Source organism: Lepisma saccharinum, chromosome 22 (genome assembly GCF_977018435.1).
Source record: "Lepisma saccharinum chromosome 22, izLepSacc3.1, whole genome shotgun sequence".
NCBI classification, from domain to species: Eukaryota; Metazoa; Arthropoda; class Insecta; order Zygentoma; family Lepismatidae; genus Lepisma; species Lepisma saccharinum.
In genome coordinates this window covers 17,616,327-17,640,953 of record NC_139250.1, presented here as the reverse complement: position 1 = coordinate 17,640,953, position 24,627 = coordinate 17,616,327, and the positions used below count along the sequence as shown (strand labels likewise).

The following is a 24,627-nucleotide window of genomic DNA, read 5'->3' as shown; positions in this document are numbered from 1 at the left end:
GGGGAAAAAGTGGTGAAAATTTGGTGAGCAATTGCCCCCTTGCCCCCCTTAATCACCGTGCATTACTCGCTCTAATGTCTTGTTGATGATGCCTTCTGTCTGAAAGCTGTGCACAGGTGTCTTATTTCAACTTGAAGTTGCTCATTCGCCACCAGGAAAGCTTCAAGAATTACTTCACATGCCTCTAGGGGAGGAAATGTTACAACGGATCCTGAGATTTGAAGATCTACGCACCAAGAAAACAGCTGTTGTCAACTCTGGCTTTCTTACATAGATGCAGAGACAAGAAAGGAATACCCATCTTCACCAAACTGAAGTATCGGATCAAAAATGCAACAACGGACAAGATACTAAGATGCACCAGCATCACGTTGGTAAGAGAAAGAACACATATCACAAGACCCGAACTTTCCAGCCTGATCATTACCAGTGCGTAGTTAGAGATCGGTTAGTTCATTGAACTCTCCTGCCTATCTATTGCCTATTTTTGGGGGAGCAGAAAAAGGTTTTATAAGCTCTTGCCTTGACTCATCTCACCCAACAGGTCGCTAGGTGCTGGGGCTTGCCCAGAGTTGATATTTTCCTGGAGATGAGGCCTGCTCGGAAAGGTTTTATAAGCTCTGCACTTCTGTTTTTGAAGATGAGAGTGACGTTAGGTCTCGAAAGCTCGGGATTGTATCTGGAAATCACCTGGCTGATATCCCGAGAAAACTTCATTCGTCGTCAGGAAAGCTTCAAGAATTAGTTGGCTGTTTTGTCTGAAGTAGGTTTGCACACAATTGCAGCCCTTTGCCACATTTAGTTTTTCTGCTATATTGTGGAAAATGTAGGCAGTGCATGCTCAAAAGTGGACAAGTGCTTCAAAACATTGCCACTGTTCCCATGTCTGACATCACAAAAAAAGGAAAGTGACCACTTGTGGATGCAGAATGTATCTAGCCAACTCACCTGGTCTTGCACCATCAGATTTGTTTCCTTCCCTCCAGTTTTTTAACCTTAACTATAGATCCACCAAGCTTTCTGAAACCTCGGAAAATATGCGAACTACAGGCTTCCCCGTAACTTTAACTAGCACCACTGCTCCCATGCCAGGGTTTCAGATGGGTTGGTGGACCTATACTAAGGGGCATTTATAATCACATACCTACTATGGAGGGAGTCCGTCAGACAGCTGTTTTAATTTTGAACTGTGAACTAGCTGTTTGACTATTTTCAATGTGTGGCTTGTTATAGAAGAATATTGTGAAGCAGTCTTCAATTTATTGTTTTGTATTTCTTTCAGTCGCACTGTGAAGACAGTAGGTACTGGACAGTGTTGGTGGAGTCGAAAACCCTTCCATTAAGCCAACCAAAAGATTGGTATCTGCTCTGCATGTATTTTTCATTAATGACATTAACAAATACTGGGTAAGTTATATGCAACTAAATTATAAACAATAACATTTCTAGCTGAATTGTAGTATGAAATTAGTGCTAAAAAATCATTGGTTTGTCAAATTTGTTGTTCTCAGGATAGTTTTCAGAACTCGTAAAAAATGTATGAATTTTGGATAATTATGAAGGAAGAAATGTACATTCTAGCGAACGAAAACAAGTCTCTGTGCAAGTAGTGACGTGAGACAACTCCACTTATGAACACGTGAGAGGAAAGGGATTCCGTGGAGGGGTAAAAGTAACCAGTTATCAGCCTTCCCAGTAGTGTGTACTGTTTGCTCTGCTCACTCGATCCCCCTTACCCCTTCTCTGCCACCTTTCTCCAGAGATATCTGGGACAGGGTATAGAGTTTTTTTTTTTTTTAATAAAAAGCAAGATGTCTACCCAAGATTTTCTATAAAGCCATATTGAGGGTGAAATATCTGCTTCCATAGTGTTTTTCTTTCCATCCTCAGTTCAGGAACCCACCAGGAGGGGTCTCGCATGGTCCTTAACCCTTAAAACTGGTATCATCTCATAATGTAACGTAACTGGTATCATGGTGTCTGACAGACACCTAATATATTTCATTATCTAAAACTTTATTTTCGTCAATTTTAAGTAATTTGTTTCATGCCATTCTTACGTGCATTTTGTAGTATGTGAAAGAAAAAACAATTCAAAAGAAATGAGGACAAGAAATATATAATATAAATTCGAAGGTAACTCGTGTAAAATGCAGCATTGTTTTAAAAAATATATATAATTCTGTTTATTATATATTTTTATGTTGTATTTTTAATTATTAATTTTCATAACATACTCAATTTAAAATAAAAATGAAAATTATGAAAAGATTTGAATTTATAATCTAACATTTTGAAGATTAAATGCCTTTGTTTTTTGGAGCACACAGTTTTTCCTAGTGGGAAGTATTAATATTAATAACCATTTTCTTTTCATGCAAACTGGTAGTGAAAATTATAGTTTGAATTAACATAGAATATCTATTTATATTACAAGAATCTGCGAGGAACAGAAAAATGTTTTTAATAAATGCAGGTACAATCACTTGTTTTTACAAAGTAGTCCTGACAGATTTTTTTGGCTGCTGCTAGGAGATTGGCCCGCTACACTTCAGGCATGGGAATTTTGTTCTCCTTTTAAATTTTGGATCCCAAAAAATGCATGTTTTCTAATATCAAAGAATTCAGGAACATCACATGGCATGATATGCCATATTAATCCAAAATAGTCGCAGTAAATACAAATATGTGAAGGCAAGGTTGACTAGAAAGTGTTCCGTATCATACGTCTCTGAGACAGACCAACAACTTTGATACGATAAAACTCAAGGTCAGATAACAATACAATCGAGAGATTTTCATTGCACGTAGACAACAATCCAACTCGAAGGTACAGGGATGGAGAGAGGAATACCACATTGGGGGGGGGGGGGGAGGAAAAACCTTAGATGTCTCTCAGACGTATGATACCAGTGAGGGTTAAAATCACATTCTTATAATGACTACACAGTCTTTGTTGTCAGATGTGCTTTGAAAGCCATTCAGTATTTAAAATTTATAAAAACAATAATTGTATGAGGGCAAATCGAAAAGTCTTTGCGCCTATTTTTTTTCTAGCTTGTTATAAGTGTTATTTCAAAAGCGAGATATACGAGCGATGCAGTAGACTTTTCTTGGAACGGCCCTATTGTAACTTTCGATTTCTTCCACGACACGGTGCTGTTATCAGTTGGCAAAGATGGCCGGAGTACTCAGGAATTTCACGCCATATGAGCAGCGAAGTGTTATTAGTTTTTTATGGTGCAAAGGACAAACAGCCACAGATATCCACAGGGAAATGGAGCCAGTGTATGGGGACAAATGTTTATCAGTGGGAAGTGTGCAGTGGTGGTGCAAGGAGTTTGAAAATGTGGACGACAATGAGCGATCGGCCCAACCTTGTTCCTTGCTGACGCCGGACAACATTACCCGTGTTGATGAAATGGTCAAAGCTGATTGATGTGTTCATCTGAAGGACATTGTCACTGAACTCGGCCTTTCCTACGTGTCGGTGGGTTCCTAAGCTTCTTGATGATGAACATTGTTTAAAAAATGAATAACACCTCGCTGCTCGTATGACGTGGACTTCCTGAGCACTCCGGCAGCCATCTTTGGCAACTGATACAGTACCGTGCCATCAGCGGCGGCACCAGGATTAATCATCTAGGGGTGCTGAGGGGGTACGGAAAGAAAATTAGGGGGGGCAAGGACAGTTTACTTTCCCTTGGTAGATAAGATTTAGCATAGTGTGGGAGCAAAAAGCTACCCTAATCGCTGCCACTAATTAACATAAATTACTGACTGAAATGAAATTGAAAGTAGCTCAAATTTTTGCTCCAGTGTGAGGAAGAACAAGTAGGCAGAAAATAAACCATTTGTCAACAATGCAGTAAAGAACAAGAAAAGAAAACCTAACTCACATTAAGTTATAGACAATTATCGAAAACCACAAACGGACCACTTGAAGAAACAAATGGAGAAACATTCATAACAACAATGCTGACGAGAGGAAAAAAAATGGCCACTGATTTTCATTGAGGCTGCCGTCAGTACAGAAAAGTATGTATATCGGCATCTCTGTCAGTGTTTGTCTGTTGCATACAATAATAACGGTCTTACTTCAGTATCTAACATTTGGTGGTCAATATGACGACATGACATAATATGACACTCTAAGCGTTAGTGTTTTCAGTTGAACATAGGGGGTGTGAAAGAAAATTAAGGGGTGCGCAAGCACCCCCTGGCACTGCCCCTGTGTGCCCTGGAAGAAATCAGAAGTTACAATAGGGCCATTCCAAGAAAAGCCTACTGCATCGCTTGTATATCTATCTTGCTTTTGTAATAACACTTATAACAAGCTAGAAAAAAATTAGGTGCAAAGACTTTTCGATTTGCCCTCGTATATCATAACACTACATCTTTATTTCCTGCATTTATATACAAAGCACAGTTTATGCAGCATACGTATGTATCATCATTTCAAAATATTTGTATGCAACTGTGAGAATAAAATATCAATATTATAGTTTAGGAAATGTAGATACACGACTATTCATATAAAAATCATAATGAGAAGACTGTTCAATGAATAAAAAATATTTTCATCCCAGTCACATGTGTAGTCGTCAGTTCTGTGTAAAAATACTAAATTAAATAGTTAAACATGTAGTTAGTTTCTTGTTCTTTTCCCCGTTTTCAGATGACAGTGGCTCCTTAATTCTGTCGATAGTGGAAATTACTTCAGAGTGTCTTTTTAATGATGGTTCTATTTCTTTTCTGACTTGAGGAGAAGGCTGGGTTGCTGGCCATCACAATCAATGGCTGACTCTTGATCTTGCTACCAAAGTTCCAAGCCTGTGTGTAGGCATTCCTTGTAAGCGTCTATTCATCAATTTGGTCTAATCGTCGTTCATCCTCATCACGATTAGCTAAAAGTGTAAGAAAAGCAAAATAGAACAAATGTAACATCAAGGATCCTGAAGTAAGGAAGCTGTAGGTTTATCTTGAATTCAGAACTAAGCTCAGTATGTGTGTCTGAAAGATGAACCTGAGAAAACCTCTATACCTCTAAATTTCTATGGTCATATCTAATATCATAGCATCAGCTCACTCGCATAGTTTATTGTTTTGTTTGGAACTCCCTATTATTCATAAGGCACTTGATTCTATGTCTTCCACCATGTCACTGAAATTATTTTATTTTGCTATTTCAGATTGGGTGACATTTATGCTAATAATGCCATAGAAATGTGGGTGTGTGTCGCAGCTATGTCACTTGGGTTTGTTTTAGCAGTAGGATCACTAATAAGTGCTTTAACTGCATTGCTTATGAACTTCGAGAGAAGACGATTTGACTTTTTTGAGAAAATTCCTTTGGTGAAAGATAACCTGGTATGTATTCCATAGAAGTGAAATTGAAATTATTTTATGGATCAATAGTGTTTTGTTGTATTTGGTACACTTAAGCCAAGTGTTAGGTAATAATCAGTATCTAATTATTGATAACAACTCGTTTGAACCAGTTTCCAAATTCAAATACTTAGGAGTAATATTAACAAATGAAAATTATACTAAAGAGGAAATGAAAAGTAGGCTTAATTCAGGAAATGCATGTTACTTCTCTCTTCATAAACTTTTGTCTTCTCGTTTAATATCTAAGACACTAAAAGTTAAAATATACAAAACAGTAATTTTGCCTGTAGTATTATATCGGTGTGAAACTTGGTCCCTTACATTGAAAGAGGAACATAAATTGAGAGTGTTTGAAAATAAGATCCTTAGGAAAATATTTGGACCTGAAAGGGATGAGGAGACAGGTGAGTGGAGAAGGTTACATAATTTAGAACTACATAATTTGTATTCATGTCCAGATATTATTAGAATAATTAAATCAAGAAGACTTAGGTGGGCAGGCCATGTGGCACGAATGGGAGAGGAAAGAGGAGTTCCCAGGATTCTTGTTGGGAAACCTGATGGTAAGTGACCATTAGGAAGGCCAAGACGAAGATGGTGGGATAATGTTAAGATGGACCTAAAGTAAATTGGTAGGGATGGAAAAGAGTATATAGATCTTGCTCAAGATAGGGACAGATGGAAGGCCTGTGTTGCTGCAGCCATGAACCTTCGGGTTTAAGAAGGCTAGAGAGTTAGTTAGTTAGGTACACTTAAGCATCATGTGTTTTATGTGTGTGTGAGGGGGCAGAGTGTACATGTGTGTGAGTGAGTGTAAATGTATGAGTCAATCTAAAGTTATTTTTTCTTCAAAAAAATTAAAGAATGTTGTACTTATGATAATTGTATTTACTTTGCCAATTTAAGAGATTTAGTTACGTTTGGCACCTTTCCTTTCAGGTTGAAATTGGAATTAGAGATAATTTAATTAAAAGGGTAATTAATTATTATATGGAGATGTGGAGTAAGAAGTCAGGGATCAAATCACCAATTGAGGTTGATCTCTTACCAAAACCACTTCAAATGGAATTGTATTTTGATATTAATAGTCAGATATTTGATAATGTAAGTTTATCCTGTTTTGATATTTGTATCTGCTTATGTATTGATTTGTGACTTAGCATATGGGTCATCTTTTTGCATTAATTTTATGAATAGTTCAGATTCCATGTAAGTGGAAATTTGTATTTTTAGTTATTTAATGATCTTTCATCTCGTTAAGGCTGCCCCACCTGAGATGTGTAACAATAAGTCATTATTTTTAAAAAAATAGGAAAAAGTGGAAATCTGTACTTTCGGATTTTCCTGTATCTTTACTCAAGGAAACTGCTGACCATTCCTCCATTGCATTTTCAGCCATCTTTCTTCCACACCTTTCTCTTTTCTCCCTTCCCTGAAGAAAGATACGATCCGAAAATTGTGAATTACGACAAACCAGAATATGTGCTGTGACTGAGTCTTCATTTCTTTTGATATGTTGATGACATGTGGCTTGGAATAATCCTTTTTATATACATATAAAAAAATCATCAACATAAATAGGAAACCCTCCTGAAATATGAAAGTTTTGAAGTTTGAAGTTTTTTGTGTTAATTTTATTCACAGATTAGCTTATCAGTACTGGATTTACAGTTGAAAATGGTATCCAAACCATTATGTGCCTCCCCCATGTATCGAATCTGGAACTCCCTTGATTAAAAGGCAATTATGTTATTACTACAACATCAGGGAAGCCCTGAATTATAAAAGGATGATTACCTTTTAGATCTAAACTTAAGTGATCACCCCACTTGAAATTCTAAATGTAACAACAAATTGTGATATAAAATAAGAATAAAGGACATTTTTCCTTCTCGACATCTAAAAACAGGCTTTGACTCAAAGTAAACCATTATCATCCTTTAAGTTAATTAACATAAGAGTAAATTATGATCATTATGTGCAATTGAATTGCTTTCATCTGAACACTAATTTAAAGCTGTAGATACGTAATTTCATGTGTTGAATTCCACTTGTGCAAATATTTTGTTCAGGTACTCGAAAGCAAACTATTTCTTCATTCAAATCATCATTTTTCTTTTTTTTTCAGTGTAATATTTTTCGAGATGCACATGAACCTTTTCTTAAGAAACTCTCTCTGTACGTGTCTCACGAATTTTACCAGCCAGGAGACATAATATGCCATCAAGATGCACTCAGATATGTACTGATATGTGTTACATCAGGAGTTATTGAGGTGAGAAAGATAAAAAAAAAAAAAAAACGAGTGAAATGTTTGTGGAGTTCTCATGTACTTAATATTTGGTGGTCTTGCCTTTGATTCAAGAGGTTCTAGGATCAATTCCTGTTGGTCACCACAAAATTTGAATGTTGACCAAGCATCATGAGGTCAGGTACTTGGAAAGAAGTGCCAGAAGAATAGCAGTGACGGGTATTCATGTCCTGACCACACATTATTAAAGAGCCCCATGGCAAAACCTGATTTTGTTGTGTATCACAGACTTTGTATTTTAGTTGTATACATACTTTAACACATTCCAGATTTGCGATGGGCTATGCCTGTCATACAACTACTGTCCAATAAGATGGGCAATGTGCATAGCCCACTCTCCGCTGTACTCTCGTATTGTGAATGAACGATGTGCTATAATTTTACTGCATCTTTTGTGCATGTGTTGTAACCACTGCTTTCAAATTCCAAATGCTAGATGTCGTGTTTTCCTTGCTGAATAATAGTTTTTCTTGTATGTACGCATTGCTTGCATTATAGAATTATTTTCCTGTAGTTTACGGTTATTACAAGCATAAGAAAACAGTTTTTCTTTGTGACGTTTCGGGAGAACACACACTCCTTTCATCAGACATTTATTTCTATTTTGACTTTTTTTTATATAATATTTTATGAAAATAAATGTCTGATGAAAGGAGCGTGTGTTCTCCTGAAACGTCACAAAGAAAAACTGTTTTCTTATGCTTGTAATAACCGTAAACTACAGGAAAATAATTCCTTGCTGATTTGTACATTTGCTCGTATTGAATGACGTTGCATTTTTGTCTGTACTCTTGAGAATAGCTTTGAATAATTTATTTCATATTGCATATTGTGGAAATTATTTACGAGGATTTTCCAGTTAGTGATGATTTAGAACCTGAAGAGTAAGTTTTTAGGATATTTTTCATTAGTTATTTTTCTACATTAGATATTGAAAATATGTTTTCACTAACTTTTACTATAATGTTGATTTTTTTTCTTTCAAAAAATTGCTGAATATTCATAAATGTGGGAAAATGTACATAAAAGTAACATATTATATACTGTGAAAGGAGAATGTCCTGTAGATTTAAAAAAAAAAATTGAAAATAATAAGAAACTTAGCAACACATTTTCTATGATTTTCTGAAAAATAGCTAAAAACCCCAGTCTCGTGGAAAAACACAGTACTGTATTTTCAGGACAGTTCACCAAGTATTAAATTTGTATGTTATATGTGTGTGTTTCTTTACGGAAAGTAGTGCCAAATCATTATGTTGGAACAGGATCCAAAAAAGTATGGTGGAGGAGGAATGTCCGCCACCACAAAAACCAGGACAAAAAGAAATATTACTGCTTGTTCAACCAAATTTTTTAATGCTATGAAAATGTAAGTAATGCTAGTTCTATACATATATCAAAGCAAAGTATAACTATATGTAAGAAAGAATTGCAGAAGGTGTGTTTTAATTCTAAGCATTTCTTATTCTTTCATTGGCCAGGTGCTTTCGGAAGATTGCCAAAGCCCAATTATATCCTTTACAACTGGAACTTGCCTCGGAGAAGGTTACCTATGGTTATACTTACCATCGAAGTCCACTATCCGAGCAGCGACATATTGCGAGCTGCAAGTGCTCAATAAAACTGACTTCTTTAGGACGCTTATATGTTACTCAGAAACTTCTCAGATGATGTTTGAAAAGATTCAGGTAACTTGTTAAATGGTGTTTTTTCCCCCTAAGAAAAACAAGAGAAGAATCATATTCAGTCAGTGGGTGGAGTTGTAACGTGCAAAGTTTCCGCATGTTCATGACTTTCTGTAAACTTGGATTTGGTGCTTGCCTGTCTTCAGTCCACATGCACGTGCTACCCTTTGGTGAAGTAAGGTCAGCAACAACAGGAAAGCTGTGGTTACTGAAAAGGAGTCTAGGAAACAGATATGATCAGTTACTCCACGTGCGGAGAGCCCCATATGTGAGGACACCACATGCGAACAACCGATGACGTGATGCAATGACAGTCAGACCTCTGCCCATGCCTCCCTGACCTTCTACACTTCCTGACAACGACACGAGGCAACAGAAATAACCCTGCGTAAGGTTGTTTCGGCCACACCCGAAGTATATAAGCTCTAGTCAGAAGACTAGAGGGGTAGCAGTTTTGAAGCGAAGTTCCTTGTCCCTCTTCTAAGTGCCTGAAGCTTTCCTGTTGTTGCTGACCTTACTTCACCAAAGGGTAGCACGTGCATGTGGACTGAAGGCAGGCAAGATAAGATCGATCCACAGCACCTTGAGTGCTTCCTGTTGAAAACCACACCCAAATCCAAGTTTACAGAAAGTCATGAACGTGCGGAAACTTTGCACGTTACAGAGTAGTGAGTGGAGACACATATTTTTTGATAAATAAAAATACAAAATTTTTGTACAAGAACAGTCAATTTCAGGTTCGAAAGCTATAAATAAAATAAAATTTTGATGTTATAGTGGTGAAAAATTGTATCAAAAGCCGTGTGTAAAATGACATTTTGGTTTTAAAATTGTGAATATACTCCTAAATTTGATTTAAAAATTACACATATTACACAAAATAAACATATCCCTTCCAATAGCACATTTATGTATTAAGTTTATTCTTGTATAAAGGGGTCCATTTTTGCTTCTCAAATATTTACAGCACAATTAATCAATTTTCCGTGAATTGCATAACTCACGGGATAAGTCAAACTTCAGAAAGTGTTGCATTGGCAAATAAACTCTAAATTTCATGTTTGAGAATTTATTTATGAATTTGCAGTTCATTTCGTGATAAAACAGGATACAATTTTATTAACTGATTGGGGTAGCACTCTCAGTGTCCCCCACCCCACTTCGAGTACGAGGAGTAGAAGTCTCAGAAATTTGAGAAGTGTGTCTTCCTGTCATTCCTGCAAAACGTATCCAAACATATCGATCACAGCTCTAGCCCAAGCCTGGCTGTTGAGAATAAGTTGGGCCTTCAAAAAATGCCATTTATAATATTTTAGTAAACAAGTTACTGTGGTCCCCAAGGACTCTGCCTAGCTTTGATGAAAATGTGGTGCTGCTATTTTACCATCTTCCTGCATTAATTTCACCATGGCTGTAAGGATAAAAATTCCAGGCCAGTACAGCACAAAGCAATATGTCATTTTAAGTGAATTCTGTGATTTCTGATGAAAGAAAAACTAAATATTAGGTCAGGCAAGCCAAGAGGCACTTATTCCAATTTTTATTGTAGGGTAATTGATTGAATTGGTGTTTTAAAGTCCACTTTGTGTACAGAAAGTCTAATCGGGACTGGACCTACAGTTCAAAGTGGAATCCGAACCACCATGTGCCTCCACTGGGTATCGAACCCAGGACCCCTTGATTACAAGGCAATGACACAACCACGGGGAGGACTATTGTAGGGTAATGAACATTTTCATCAATTACAATACCTTCATAAGAATTAAGGAAGAGTATATTGTACTGTTACAGTTTGAATCAAGTAGACGGTAATGCTGTCAAGCCGTCCATGAGGACTCTCATTTAAGGCCACGAGGAACAGTTTCAGTGCCCAGTCAGACACGAGGTTCTGAAAGACTGCCCCTCTCCCACTGACCTTTCGCCGTGGCAAGCTGAAGAAGTTTGTGTGCTGGATGGTTGTAGAAGGGGGAGAAACTTAAGATTACTTATGGGAGTATTATTTTACTTGTTCTCTTGAGAATATCAAACTTTCGATGGTGTAGAAAAACACATGACCAAAAAGAGGACAAGTTGAAGATCTTGTTGGCGGTGGAAAAAGTCGAAACTTGCATTTAATTAGCTGTAACTTGAAGTTGTTACTCTATAAGGAATACATGGGGTTCTATAAATTCTTTAATTATCAACTTAAAAAATTGTTTCTACGTTGTTGGTAAAATAATAACATCTCGTGCAGTTTTCTCTTTATGTACAGATTTATTTATACTGCTGCCCTTCTTTGTATATACATCTTTCCGTTACAATCCATTAACAACTGCTCCCCGTTGGCTTTCGCCCCGAAACAGAGAAATGCACTTAACAGGACCTCCAGGCCTTCACTGTGCGAGTGCACTATTTAGCATAGTGCTAACCCGCTCTCGCAGCAGAGGTCCCTATACATACGACACTCACTCTCTATGCATCCATCTGGCTCAGTAAAAAACTGCCTCAATCCATTGGCCCTTGTATCGGAGTATCTGAGAGTTGGCAACTGGATGAGTATCTGAGCATCTGATAGAGTGAGAGCGGTGAGAGAGAGACCGTAACAAGTCGGAACCTGGTATTTATAGCTCCATCAAACAGCCCGCCCCCAACTACCAGAGCAAGGCCCTATTGTCACCTTTCAAACAGGAAAGCCGTTGGGGGAAAACAACCGTTGGCTTTCCCGGCTAACAGGCAAAAAGCAACCTAGGCCAGGATATGTACAAATATCCCAACTTTTACATATATATTTTCCATCATCCAGCTGTGTGTGTCAAAACCACACAGCAACTTGAAACGGGAGATATTCATACTCTCTCTTGTACAGTGGATATTGAAATAAATGCACACTTCACCTTAAAAGGGAATATTTCATCTACCAGTCTATGATGTTAATACTCCACACTGTAATTGGTTTTTCTTTTTACAGGGAAGAATTAAAGCTGCAGAAGATGATAAGAGGACTCGCAGGAAATGTGAAGATCGTTTTTCTAGATTTGTGTAAGTGTTTTCAGTACTTGAAGTCACATTTAACTAGTCACAAGTCTCGGAAGAAAATTTTTCACAACTTCCAAAATGGACCTACCTGGTGCGACAGTAGTTTTTTTAGGGCAAGGCTTATTCTTCGTCAGCACATCATGTCTTATCACTGCTGTTTTCCGGCTTTTTAGACCAGAGTCCATTATTATTGCTTTCATGTACCTCCACAATTAGTTGAAAAAAAGTCTGCTCTTTTGGAGAAAAAACGAAAATTTTGGCTTTTTTGGCCATTGCTTCTTGTTACTAATTTGTTTTTGCCTTACATGTACATGTGTACCCAATGGCATAGTGGTAATGCTGTTGTCTTTCAATCAAGGGGTAGCAGGTTCGATCCCAGTGGAGACTTGTAGCATAGTGGTTCAAATTCAATTCTAAAATTGTACGTTCAGTCGTGATGAGCATATCTGACCATGTAATGGTTACGTGTTTGTGTCTGAAATGTCGTGTCATGAAATAGGAAACAAATGGTTACGTTAAAATATTCGATGTTTGAGGACAATTTAAGTAAACACATACGCAGAAGTTTACTATTACATGACAGGTGACAAGTGATATGTGTCTCTAACTGAAGAGACATGACAAGCTGCATTTTTTTCCCTGACCACTTCAAACTCTATCCACAATGATGTTGACCCCATGATGCTGGACCAACACTGAAATTTTGGACCTTCCACTGGGATCAAAACTTGGATCAACAGATATTTTTTCAGTTTTCTGAATTTATATGAAATTCATAGGGAATTAAATTTTATGTAAATATGCTTTATTCATCCAATTCAACTAATAAAAGTCTTATATTATTATTTATTTTTTCCAGGTCAAAATTGCAGCGTAAATTACCACAGAGTCCTGAGTACGATGATCCTCTTGAACAAACGAAATCATCAAACAGTGTCTTGTTAGATATCACAGATATTTATAACATAGCAAAGGTACTTTTATCATTTCAATTAATATTTTCTATGTTTGTGAAAATGTATTTTAACTTCCCATTTTTTGAGTTGATATAATGACTGAAGACAGGTGTCAACAGTTCTAATGGAAAAAGATATAGGATTGTAAGATGATAAATTCACGTCCTCCTCTATAAGACATGGATATGCCAAACAGTGCTTGGTGGTTTTATTCAACGTATTCTCATTCTAACACAATGCACGTTTCATGTTGCTGTTTCAGTGCTTTCAGACCTTGCAAATAGAAGTCTGAAAGTTGCTCTGCAAACTAAGCCTCTGTGTGATTAATGTAGTTTTGCGCAATGACGTAACGGTGGTCGGTGGATGAAACATGGTTGTATTGCTACGAACCCATGATAAAACAACAGTCAGTAGAATGGCACAACAGTGGTTCTCCATGCTGAAAGAAGGCCAGAGTACAATGGTCCACTGAATAGGTCTCACCAGTGTCTTGTGGGATTTTGAGGGCATTCTGGTGGCCAATTACTAAAGGCACATATTTTTGGTAAATAAAGAAGCAAAATTTTCATACAAAAACTGTCTATTTCGGGTGTTAATAGCAGTGAAAAATCGGATTAAAAGCGGTAGCTTATATCAAGTGATATTTTGGTTTTAACATTGTGAACAAAATCCTAAATTTGATTTTAAAACTGCACTTATTACACAAAATAAACATATCCGTTCTAATAGCACATTTATGTTGGTAGCAGAGTGTTAAGTTTATTCCTGTTTAAAGATGTCTACTTTGGCTTCTCAAATATTTAGCAGAATTAATCAGTTTTCCGTGAATCGCTTAACTCTGAGGATAATTCAAACTTCAGAATGTGTTGTGTCAGTAAATAAACTCTAAATTTCTATAGTTCGCATTTTGCAGTTCATTTCACATTATTTCACGACAAAACATGGTAGCAAAATGAACCTCACACCTTTCACAAACATAAAGAATGAAAATTATGATGTGTTATTTCGCATTTCATGTTTTCGTCAAAAACGAAATAAGCATCTACCGATTACCTCAACCTGGTGGTGAATATTTGAACTTTTTTTTGTCAGCATTTCCTCAGGGTCTCCATAACCTCTTTACCAAGTTTCACCACAATCCGATGCTTCAAATGGACTCCAGAGGGCTCTGAATAGGGCAACTTTAATTCTGGCCAGCTGGTATTTTAATTGTGTTTATTTTGTGTCTAATTCTTCACTTTAATATTTATCCTAATAGTCTCAGTTGTTGATAACTAGAGCTTGGAAGTTGAAGACCTATAAATTGCCAACAAAAAAAGACCTAAAAACTGAAAAAATGACGTATAAATGTGATCCAAATTAATTAATAACTTCAGTTCTAATTACATATTTAATGAATCTATGCACGGCACCTCCTTATCTGACTTGAGATCTTTTCAGGCGCGTGCTGTCTGGTCGTATACACCATGCTGAAATCTTCAAAACAAGATAAAGTTGTCACTTACACCTTCCAGACAAGTTATGGTTAAAAGAGTTAGTACCTGCTTCAGTCGTCCAAAAATGTTTTTCTCTCGTTTCAGGGATGGTTCAAATATATTTATTTATTTATTTTTGTTTTTATTTCTTTAAGAAAGGATGTTTAAAAGGTGGTGATGAACTGATGATGATTCGAATTGAGAATGGTCAGTAAAAAACTAGTCGAAAGAAGGCAAATTTGAAAAAAAAAGCCGTTAAGACCTAAAAATAGGCTAAAAAAGAACCAATAAGCCGAAAAACGCCGAAAAAGGCAAAAAACGACAAATAAAACCCACCTTTTTCTGGCCTACAATGACCCAAAATGAACATATATTATGTTGGGCCTCGTCTTTGGACACTAAGAAAAAAAAAAAAGGATTTTTCCTCAACTTCCAAGCCCTACTGATAACGTTACCGATCTGATATTTCTGTACTAGTTCATAAATTAGTGCAAAATTGTGCTACTTTGTTATCATTTTTATGAATGCGAAAGGTATGCTTCATATACTTGTGTTTGTTGCTTTTTTTAAGAAATGTTTAAATACACAGTTTATTTTTAAAATCAAAGCTTGTTTATATAGATTAATTAAGGAGGTGAGTCAAGGACATGCTGAGAGAAGGTGGGGAGTTGGGGTTCAAGTCCCCCAAAGACCATGTGAAATAGTAGTACTAAAAATAAATCATATAAAATTAATTTCTTGGTCCACTTCTTGTACAGGGTATCTAAAAAGTCATGCAACCTGACTTTGAAAGTATGTAACTTTTGTACAAAATGCAATAGAAACATGGACCTTGCATTGTGTGTGAACTTTGACTATGGGGCTATCTTTTAAACATTAACGTTAATGTTCAGTATGGGAGAAAAGTTAGTAAGTTGTAAAAAAGTTTTTGTATGAGTGAAGAAAAACTTGATATGGAGTTGCTTGCAATAATTTTCGATGTGTATTAATTGTCGTGGGTATAAGAGGGCCAGTACCAGGTGTGTTCGATGTCTGTCTATTTGTTAAATCAATGTACATATATTAGGTTTTGGACACCCACATACAGCAGAACCTCGATTTTACGTTTTTCAGGAAACCAAGCTGGAAAAATGTAATTCTGGTAACGTAGCATCAGGATTCCACTATATATATCATTCTTGAAAATTATGGCCCTGACAAAACTCCCTCTTGATTTTTTCCCCCTGTGTATTCAACTTTGAAGACTTAACACTTATTTTTTACTACATTACAGTATTATAGACTGGCCTGGAAAGTTCCATGAAAGTATCTGCAATTTAATTTGGAAAAATGTGTGGGGGGAACCATGGGAAATAATTTTGCAAGCCTATCATTTTTTAATCTGAGATACTCATTTTTTTTTTTTTTACCCCACAGAGAGTTACACACACTGAGGGTGTTGTGTGTATGCATTCATTTCCATGGATTCTTCAACCAGACACATCATTGGTTCATTTCTGGGATTTCTTAATAGGACTGGTGGTCCTGATTATCTGTATTCTGTACCCATATTATGCAACTTTCGAGCGAAGATTTCCTGCATGGTTACTGAATCTGGGATTCCTGTTCGATGCTTTATTCCTATTGGATATATATGTACAACTGACAACGGCAGTGTGGCAACAAGACAGTGAGTGGTGATAATTTTATCTAATTTATTGTGGACATGACATACGAGATGTTACTTGTTAACTTTGCTTCATATCAAACTTTCTGAAAATTACACTGCTGGACAAAATAAACCGGACATTTGCATTTTTTGTGATAACACATAAATTTAGTAGTGCTGCGTAATTTATATAATTTGTTCTCTGTTGAATATATTCAGGTTTTCTTATTTCAAATAATTTCTGCAACATTTAGTAAGCCTTCGAAGCAGAATAGCAGAATTGTTAATAAGTTAAATTAGAAAAAAATAATAAGTAATTGCAATTTAGATGTCAAATATTAGGGTGTCCGGTTTATTTTGTCCAAAAAAGAGAGAGAGAGTGAGAGTGTGTGTGTGAGTGAGTGAGTGGGATGGAACCGATTAATCGGCCGATATAGGCATATCGGTGTATCGGTAAAATTAACGATTATTTTACCGATCCGATATATCGATAAATATCTTATAATTTAGTGCAAAATTCTGCCATTTTGTTGTAATTTTTATGGATAATCTCGATGCCCTACTTTTTAAAAAGGTAATTGTCTAAATATTCAACTTCTTTTGCACTGCAGTCACCTCGAAACACACATTTATTAAGATCAATGAACATTTCAGGGTCTTCAAGGACCATTTCTAATTTTATATTGGATCAGTAGAATATCGGTTATCATTATCGGTACTTTATCGGTATCGGCCAAAATTTCATATCGGCCCATCCCTAATATATATAATAAATATATATATATATTTTTTATAGTTTTTTCTTCGCTTCTTTCCAGAACTTGCATCAAATGTAAAAGAGATACTTCTTATACAGAAAAACAATTTTGGATTTTATTTGGACATTTTTGCTATATTTCCGTTAGAGATTGTTACACCATCATACAAGGATCCTTTTCAGAAGGAACGAATGACGCCATTACTAAAATTAAACAGACTCTTCAAAGTATGGAAGGTAGGAACAGTTTTTATTTACAATTTCTTTGTTTAATACTAAAATTAGTGCCTACTGTTCTTGTTCTTGAAAAAGAACTTTGAATTCATGACTTGAAAATATTAAGAACTGTTGTTTTCTCAGGATGTCATTTTAGCCCTTTATATACTCATCTCAAAACATGTAAATTTTTCATTTCCAATATTTTTAACAATAGAAAATATGATAGTTAACGTTGTGAAAGTAATGTTCATTATTGCACCAGTGTATTGTTTTTCATCAATTATTTTTATTTTTGGACATTTAAATGTCTTAATGTTTCAAATACTCAATTTTAAAATAGAAATTAGTGGTTCTTTTAACGTGGTTTCCAGGTGCGCAAAACCAGGAAGAATCTGGAGAATTAACCTTTGACTGAAGAAATGACAAAACAAGACAGAAAATTTACTTAATATATTCAAAAACCTGGAAATGCCGGGAATAACAAATATGATTGTTGTGTTTGTCCTGAACGTTGACATTTCATTAATTTGTAAACAGCAATTTCCTACAACGGTGAATGAATTAATTAAAATTTTGGGGGTGCTTCAACATGTATGACCATCTTGCACCCTTCAAATTATACCAGAAAAAATCCCCTTGTCTAAAATCTCTACTTATATAAGAGGGGATGGTTTTTGGGTGTTTCTATATTACGTATTGATTTAAAGTTGGTTTTAAAGGTTAACTTTAAATATATAATATATCAAAAACAGCAAAAACAAAAGAGAACCACGCTTTACGCGGCCACACGCAGACCCTATTCCACGTGTGGTGTTCCGTATAGTAACAGATATCCCCTGAGATATCTGTTAAGCAACAGACGAACTTTAGCCTAACTTTAATAATCGATAACTAGGGGAGGACTTGGTAGGCTTATGATTCACTAAAATGATAGAAGGTCAGACACCTTTGAACGACATATTTATTCATAAAAAGAACACCGCTTGTGGCATAGCTACCACCAAACATGAGCACTTCACTGTACATAACACAAAAAAGATATACAAAAGATTTTGTACTTACATATCAGCCGTTTTCACACTACATCAATCATACCTGGGGCCGTACACACACTATTTCACTCTTTATCGCCACATCCCGACACATGGACAATTTTGGGGTACACCACACTAAAAATTGGATATTATGTGCTTCCTTGGTATAACAAAGGCTTTGGGGGAATGATAAATGAGTTTTCCTGGCTTTTCTTGGATGGATGGCTAAGAACAACTTGGATATTGTCTGATATCCTATGGATGCTGCTATGGCGTCAGTTCTGCCGACCATGTGGTCTGGATTTCCACATGGGATGAGGGACACAAAACTCGCTATTTTGCTGAATTTTCACTGGGATCCTTAAATGCAGTTGTGGACACAATATCCCACTTGGACACACACACTTAGGCCTGTGTTTACTGTAACAGGGCCTTAGATCCCTGTTCCCTTTATGTATCCTTTGTTGCTGGCACAGGTGGCCATTCACACACTGGATTTTACCAGCAACTTCCAGGTGACCTGCTCCCAGGTGGGTCTGTAATACAAGTGAACTTGAATAGCAAGCTCAGAACACAATAGGCCATCTGAAAGTCTCCTCTGTGACGTCACAGCCTTGAAGGCTTCTCATTGGCCAGCTGGAGTCCTTTGAGATCTTTCCTTGTCTGTAGGAGAAGTGCCACTTTCTCCCACCAGATGGCAGAGTTATCAATTGCTTAAAAAGTGTAAACAAAGGTGTTTTTTCACCTTTTCTGGCTTAATTATGCCAGATAATTGCAAATGAGTTTACTTTTAATAAATTAGGCATTATTTTACCTATGGGTGAGTGTTATCTCTGATTTTCAGTAAAGAATAAAAGATTTAGTAAAAATGTGATTTGTAGCACATGGTTTTTGTTCTCCAAAATGGCTACTGTTAGCCTAACAATGGTTGGTTCTTTATAAATAAAGCATTTCTACCCCTCCCATGAGTGACAACTGGTTGGTAAACATGACCCATGATTCTAATTCGGGGTGGGGGGTATAAGTCTCTGGAAAAATAGCTCTCACAAGCTTTCCCTGATGCCAACCTAATGGCCCTTGTACTTAGGTTGGCCTGTGGTTATTTGTGTGTGGGCATGTATGCCCAATGCTGATTGGTCATACATATGTTAAATAAGTTGTGAAATACTCCTTGGGAGGTTTAAAGTGTAATGTTGTAAAGGGACCTGCACAGAAAATTAAAAAGGCAAGGATAGGCTAAATACTTCCTCAGAGACAAAAAGCTAAAAAATATATTTTTAAAACATCTCTCAACATGGGCGTAACTTGGGGCATAACTTTGGAGGGGCAAAATCGAACTTGGGACTTAACTTTGTGGGGGGGGGCAAACTTGGGACTTAACTTTTGGGGGTAGAATCAAACTTGGGACTTAACTTTCAAGGGGGGAATCAAACTTGGAACTTAACTTTCAGTGGCAGAATCAAACTTGGGACTTGACTTTCAGGGACAGAATCAAACTTGGGACTTAACTTTCGGGGGCAGAAACAAACTTGGAACTTAACTTTCGGGGAGCAGAATCAAACTTGGAACTTAACTTTTGGGGAGCAGAATCAAACTTGGAACTTAACTTTTGGGGACAGAATCAAAATTGGGACTTAACTTTCAGGGGCAGAATCAAACTTGGGACTTGATTTTCAAGGACGTAATCAAACTTGGGACTTAACTTTTGGAGGCAGAATGAAACTTGGGACTTGACTTTCAGGGACAGAATCAAACTTGGAACTTAACTTTTGAAGTCAGAATCAAACTTGGGACTTGACTTTCAGGGACGGAATCAAACTTGGGACTTAACTTTTGGAGGCAGAATCAAACTTGAGACATGACTTTTGGGGGGCAGAATTAAACTTGGAACTTAACTTTCAGGGACAAAATCAAACTTGGGACTTAACTTTTGGAGGCAGAATCAAACTTGGAACTTAACTTTCGGGGGGCAGAATCAAACTTGGAACTTAACTTTCGGGGGTCAGAATCAAACTTGGAACTTAACTTTTGGGGACAGAATCAAAATTGGGACTTAACTTTCAGGGGCAGAATCAAACTTGGGACTTGGACTTTCAGGGACGGATTCAAACTTGGGACTTAACTTTTGGAGGCAGAATCAAACTTGAGACATGACTTTTGGGGGCAGAATTAAACTTGGAACTTAACTTTCAGGGACAAAATCAAACTTGGGACTTAACTTTTGGAGGCAGAATCAAACTTGGAACTTAACTTTCGGGGGGCAGAATCAAACTTGGAACTTAACTTTTGGGGACAGAATCAAAATTGGGACTTAACTTTCAGGGGCAGAATCAAACTTGGGACTTGATTTTCAAGGACGTAATCAAACTTGGGACTTAACTTTTGGAGGCAGAATCAAACTTGGGACTTGACTTTCAGAGACAGAATCAAACTTGAGACTTAACTTTTGTAGGCAGAATCAAACTTGGAACTTAACTTTTGGGGGGCAGAATCAAACTTGGAACTTAACGTTTGGGGACAGAATCAAAATTGGGACTTAACTTTCAGGGGCAGAATCAAACTTGGAACTTAACTTTCGGGGGCAGAATCAAACTTGGGACTTAACTTTCGGGGGCAGTGCGATCCGCGCAAGAGACAAAAGACAAAGACATAAAGACAGACGATGGATTCGGGAGTTGAATGGCTTTGTCTACGCGGCTGGTCCAGGGATACGTGCCTCCAGGTTACGTTGCCGAACAATAGGATAGGTTAACCTAACCTACTCACCCACTTTGGGCTTGATTGAACCTATGAAACTACTCTGCTGTGCAACCTGGACGCACCCATCCCCATGCAGCTCTACGCTGTCCTCCAGTGACCATTAACATGGAGGATGTCCCCAGTAGACCAGCATCCATTCCGAGGAATGATTGCTGGTGTATCATAGGGACTTTCAGCCTAGTTATTCCGGAGCGAGTGGTACGCTTCCCGGACTTACCCGCCCAAATATGAATTGATAAATCAAGATGTTGGAAAGACACATTTAATATTCGGGGTACTAATACATTTTAACTATACACAAGCACTGCACAAACTTATAAGATTGTTTTTACAATTGGAACCAACAAAATGGGTAATAAAAACACTGTACTTACATATTCTGCATTCACCTTACCACACCTGGGCCTTGTTGCACATGTCACTCCAACTATAAATGGGGAGATTTTCTGAGAATTTACACGAAAAATATAGCGGTATCTTAAGACATATGGGTATTGTCTTGCAAATGAACGGTTTCAGGGAGCTATATCACAAAGGATGTGCCGATTAATTATGGATGTCTTTGGATACAAAGCATCATGGCTTCCTGGAGGCTCATTGTCCTCACCATGTGCTTTTGAGAATTTCAGAATTTTCATGGATATAGGTTCCATGCACTTTAAGACACTTCCAGTGCTGTAATTCGTTCATATTATACACTACAGGACTATTCCCAAGCCCTTATTGGATATTTCACACACTGGTGACACCATTGTCCTCTCTCCACTGGCCTACTCTGGCCCAAAACTTGGAGCGATGTTAACTGTACCAACTGTTAGCAAGAAGTGAAATCAAGATGGCTTCCTCACATGTTAAAAGCTATCACAGACTCATTGTCTGGTAGCCACGCCCATGAGGCCATCTGATTGGTCCACAGCACCTTGGGTTACTTGCCTTCATCAAGTACCTTGAGAAGCCCAATAGATGGCAGTCTAGTCAGGGCTAGTTCCACTGACTCTCACCAGATGGCTCTGGTGCTGTGAGACCGATTGTCTTTTGTCCAAAAACATCGATTTTTTGATGTTTCTGTGGTTTGTTTGCACATATAATTGTTACTTGGAGTTATTTTCAGGGAAAGCAAGTTATTTTGTGCTTGCACAAATATTATCCTGGAAATATCTGTATTAATAAAAAATTTGCATGAAAAGTAACATGTGCTCTCTGAATTCTACCTATCAACAAAAGGGATGTATTTTTGATAACCAATGAATTTTGGTCTGGGGCTTATTATTTACTTAATATTTTGATGTTTTATCATACTTTTACTAATTAGGCCTAATTTCTGTTAATCTTAACATATCTGGGAATGTCTATTCCTATTAATTTTACCTGAATTGAATTGGCCTTGTACTTTGGTTGGAGTGGAGTGCTGCCTGTATGTATTGGGGATGTATACCCAACCTTTGGTTGGTTATACATATCCCGGGCCCTCGGGAAAAGAAAAAGGATACGTGAAGCGGATCATTTTTCTTTACCCTTTACTACACTATACCCAAATACATACACAAAATATTTATATACACACTGAATTGTTAAGACCATGCTGGTCCGAAAAGAACATATACATGAAAGAAAATAAATTTGCAATTATTCTTGCCCGTCACTCGGATCTATGTTTGAGATATTGTTCTGTCCGATATATCGAACGATTTCCTAGACGGTATATACATGGTTAATATAACACACTTAAAAGTTTTCAATAAATGATTTTAGTCATTCATGTTATATCTGCTTATTGCCGCACTGAATACAGTTTTTGTATTCGAACTGCTTAGTAGTTTTTAGGTACGTATCTAATGTCTCTGCCCCTCATTCACTTGAGGGTGCAGTACCTTCAAAAAATGTTCACCATACGCCTTGGTCTGTTGTCCACATTTGATCACCTCACAATTGTTCTTCAATATCTCCTTAGGTGGAGATAGCTGTCGCCTGGCTTTGTGCACTTTGCGTTGCCATCAAATGTTTTTGTTGCTCGCTTAGCGGAACAATGCTTCGACCTGGCTGTCCATTGGGATTGTGTACAATCTGTGGAATGCACTCATTTTGTGAAGTCTGTAGGATTGTCATGGTGGTTCGTTTCTGGATGTCATTGTTCGATTACGAACCCCTGACACACTCCCTGCTTCCCCATATTGTTGGAACGCTGAAAAGATTGTCTCTAGTTCCTGGTATAATATGCTTGGGGGTCTGCTGCTGCCTATGACACCATGCACTTTTGTATGTTTGCTCCGGGGTTTTGTGGTGACACTGAGGGGGAGTTGGAGTGATGTACTCACTGGCCCCACTTCACACGCAGGCTTTGACCTTACCCTTGTTGGTTTTTGGGTTGTTCCTTATAAACAACCCTATATGTTTGGGGGTGCTCGCATATTTCCATTACTGCTAACCCTGGTTTGGTCGAACCCAACCCATCGGTAGTGCAAATACCCAATGATTGCTAAGCAATATTTTGCTTGATTGGTAGTGAGTGATCTAGCATAGATTTGTACTCATAGGGAAATAAACCTCTATATGATGGTTGGACTCACTTTTGTGTCCAACAAAGAAATGGTCTGGGTAGACAACAATGAAATTACCCTTTATACCACAATGAAATTGCCTTGGCATATAATACTGAAGTAATACTTTTGTATACAACAATGAAATAATACTTTTGTATACAACAATGAAATTGACTCTTACACTCAACAATGAAATAGGCTTTTGTATGCAACAATGAAATACTCTGGTATACAACACTGAAATTGACTTTTGCATACAATGATAAAATAATCCCTCACATGATCTTGACAAAAAAATTTCTACCCTATGTACAAATGGGTGAATGTCACAGACCAGACAGAACCTCATCCACAAAACCTCTGACCTTTAACATATATTAATACTAGTGTTCGAAAAATGTGTAGCTTTTTCTCCTCATCTTGTACCTGTTGTACACTCCTATCCGTGCGTCTTACCCTGGATGCGCTAGAGGGATACCAATACCTCTTATGCGACTAATACTATAGCGCAGGAGCCGTACCGTCGCGTACTTCTCTCCTAGGTCCTACTGATATCGGGTTTAGGAAGAAACGTAGAGCTGACGAGCAGACATCTACAGTTTCCATGGGGAAGTATCACAAGGGTACGAGGGTGGAGCCATTTGTGCGCAGTTACTCGTCTTACCAACAGACAAAGCAAGTCGTAGGGAAACGGCTGCACCCCGTCGGGATTGAGGTTGAGTCCTCGTTGAATTCAGAGGCCCCTTGGCTTGAATTAACTTCTTTGAGGTACTCTCGATGCTAACACCGGATGTAGTAGTCTGAGCTTCTCAATGTAATGACTATACACCTTATAG

At 37.3% G+C, this 24,627-nt stretch overlaps 1 protein-coding gene across 1 annotated transcript in view; it reads left to right on the top strand.

Annotated features, from left to right (window-relative positions):
- LOC146005024 (uncharacterized) overlaps positions 1–24,627 on the top strand; it is a 142,096-nt gene that overhangs the window by 4,705 nt on the left and 112,764 nt on the right. The window contains exons 3-11 of the mRNA XM_083144158.1: positions 1,283–1,407; positions 5,193–5,370; positions 6,331–6,495; positions 7,520–7,666; positions 9,184–9,390; positions 12,335–12,405; positions 13,262–13,376; positions 16,250–16,502; positions 17,300–17,475. Of these exons, the coding sequence (XP_083000284.1) occupies positions 1,373–1,407; positions 5,193–5,370; positions 6,331–6,495; positions 7,520–7,666; positions 9,184–9,390; positions 12,335–12,405; positions 13,262–13,376; positions 16,250–16,502; positions 17,300–17,475 (1,347 nt within the window). The 5' untranslated portion in view covers positions 1,283–1,372. The remainder of the gene's footprint in view (positions 1–1,282; positions 1,408–5,192; positions 5,371–6,330; positions 6,496–7,519; positions 7,667–9,183; positions 9,391–12,334; positions 12,406–13,261; positions 13,377–16,249; positions 16,503–17,299; positions 17,476–24,627) is intronic.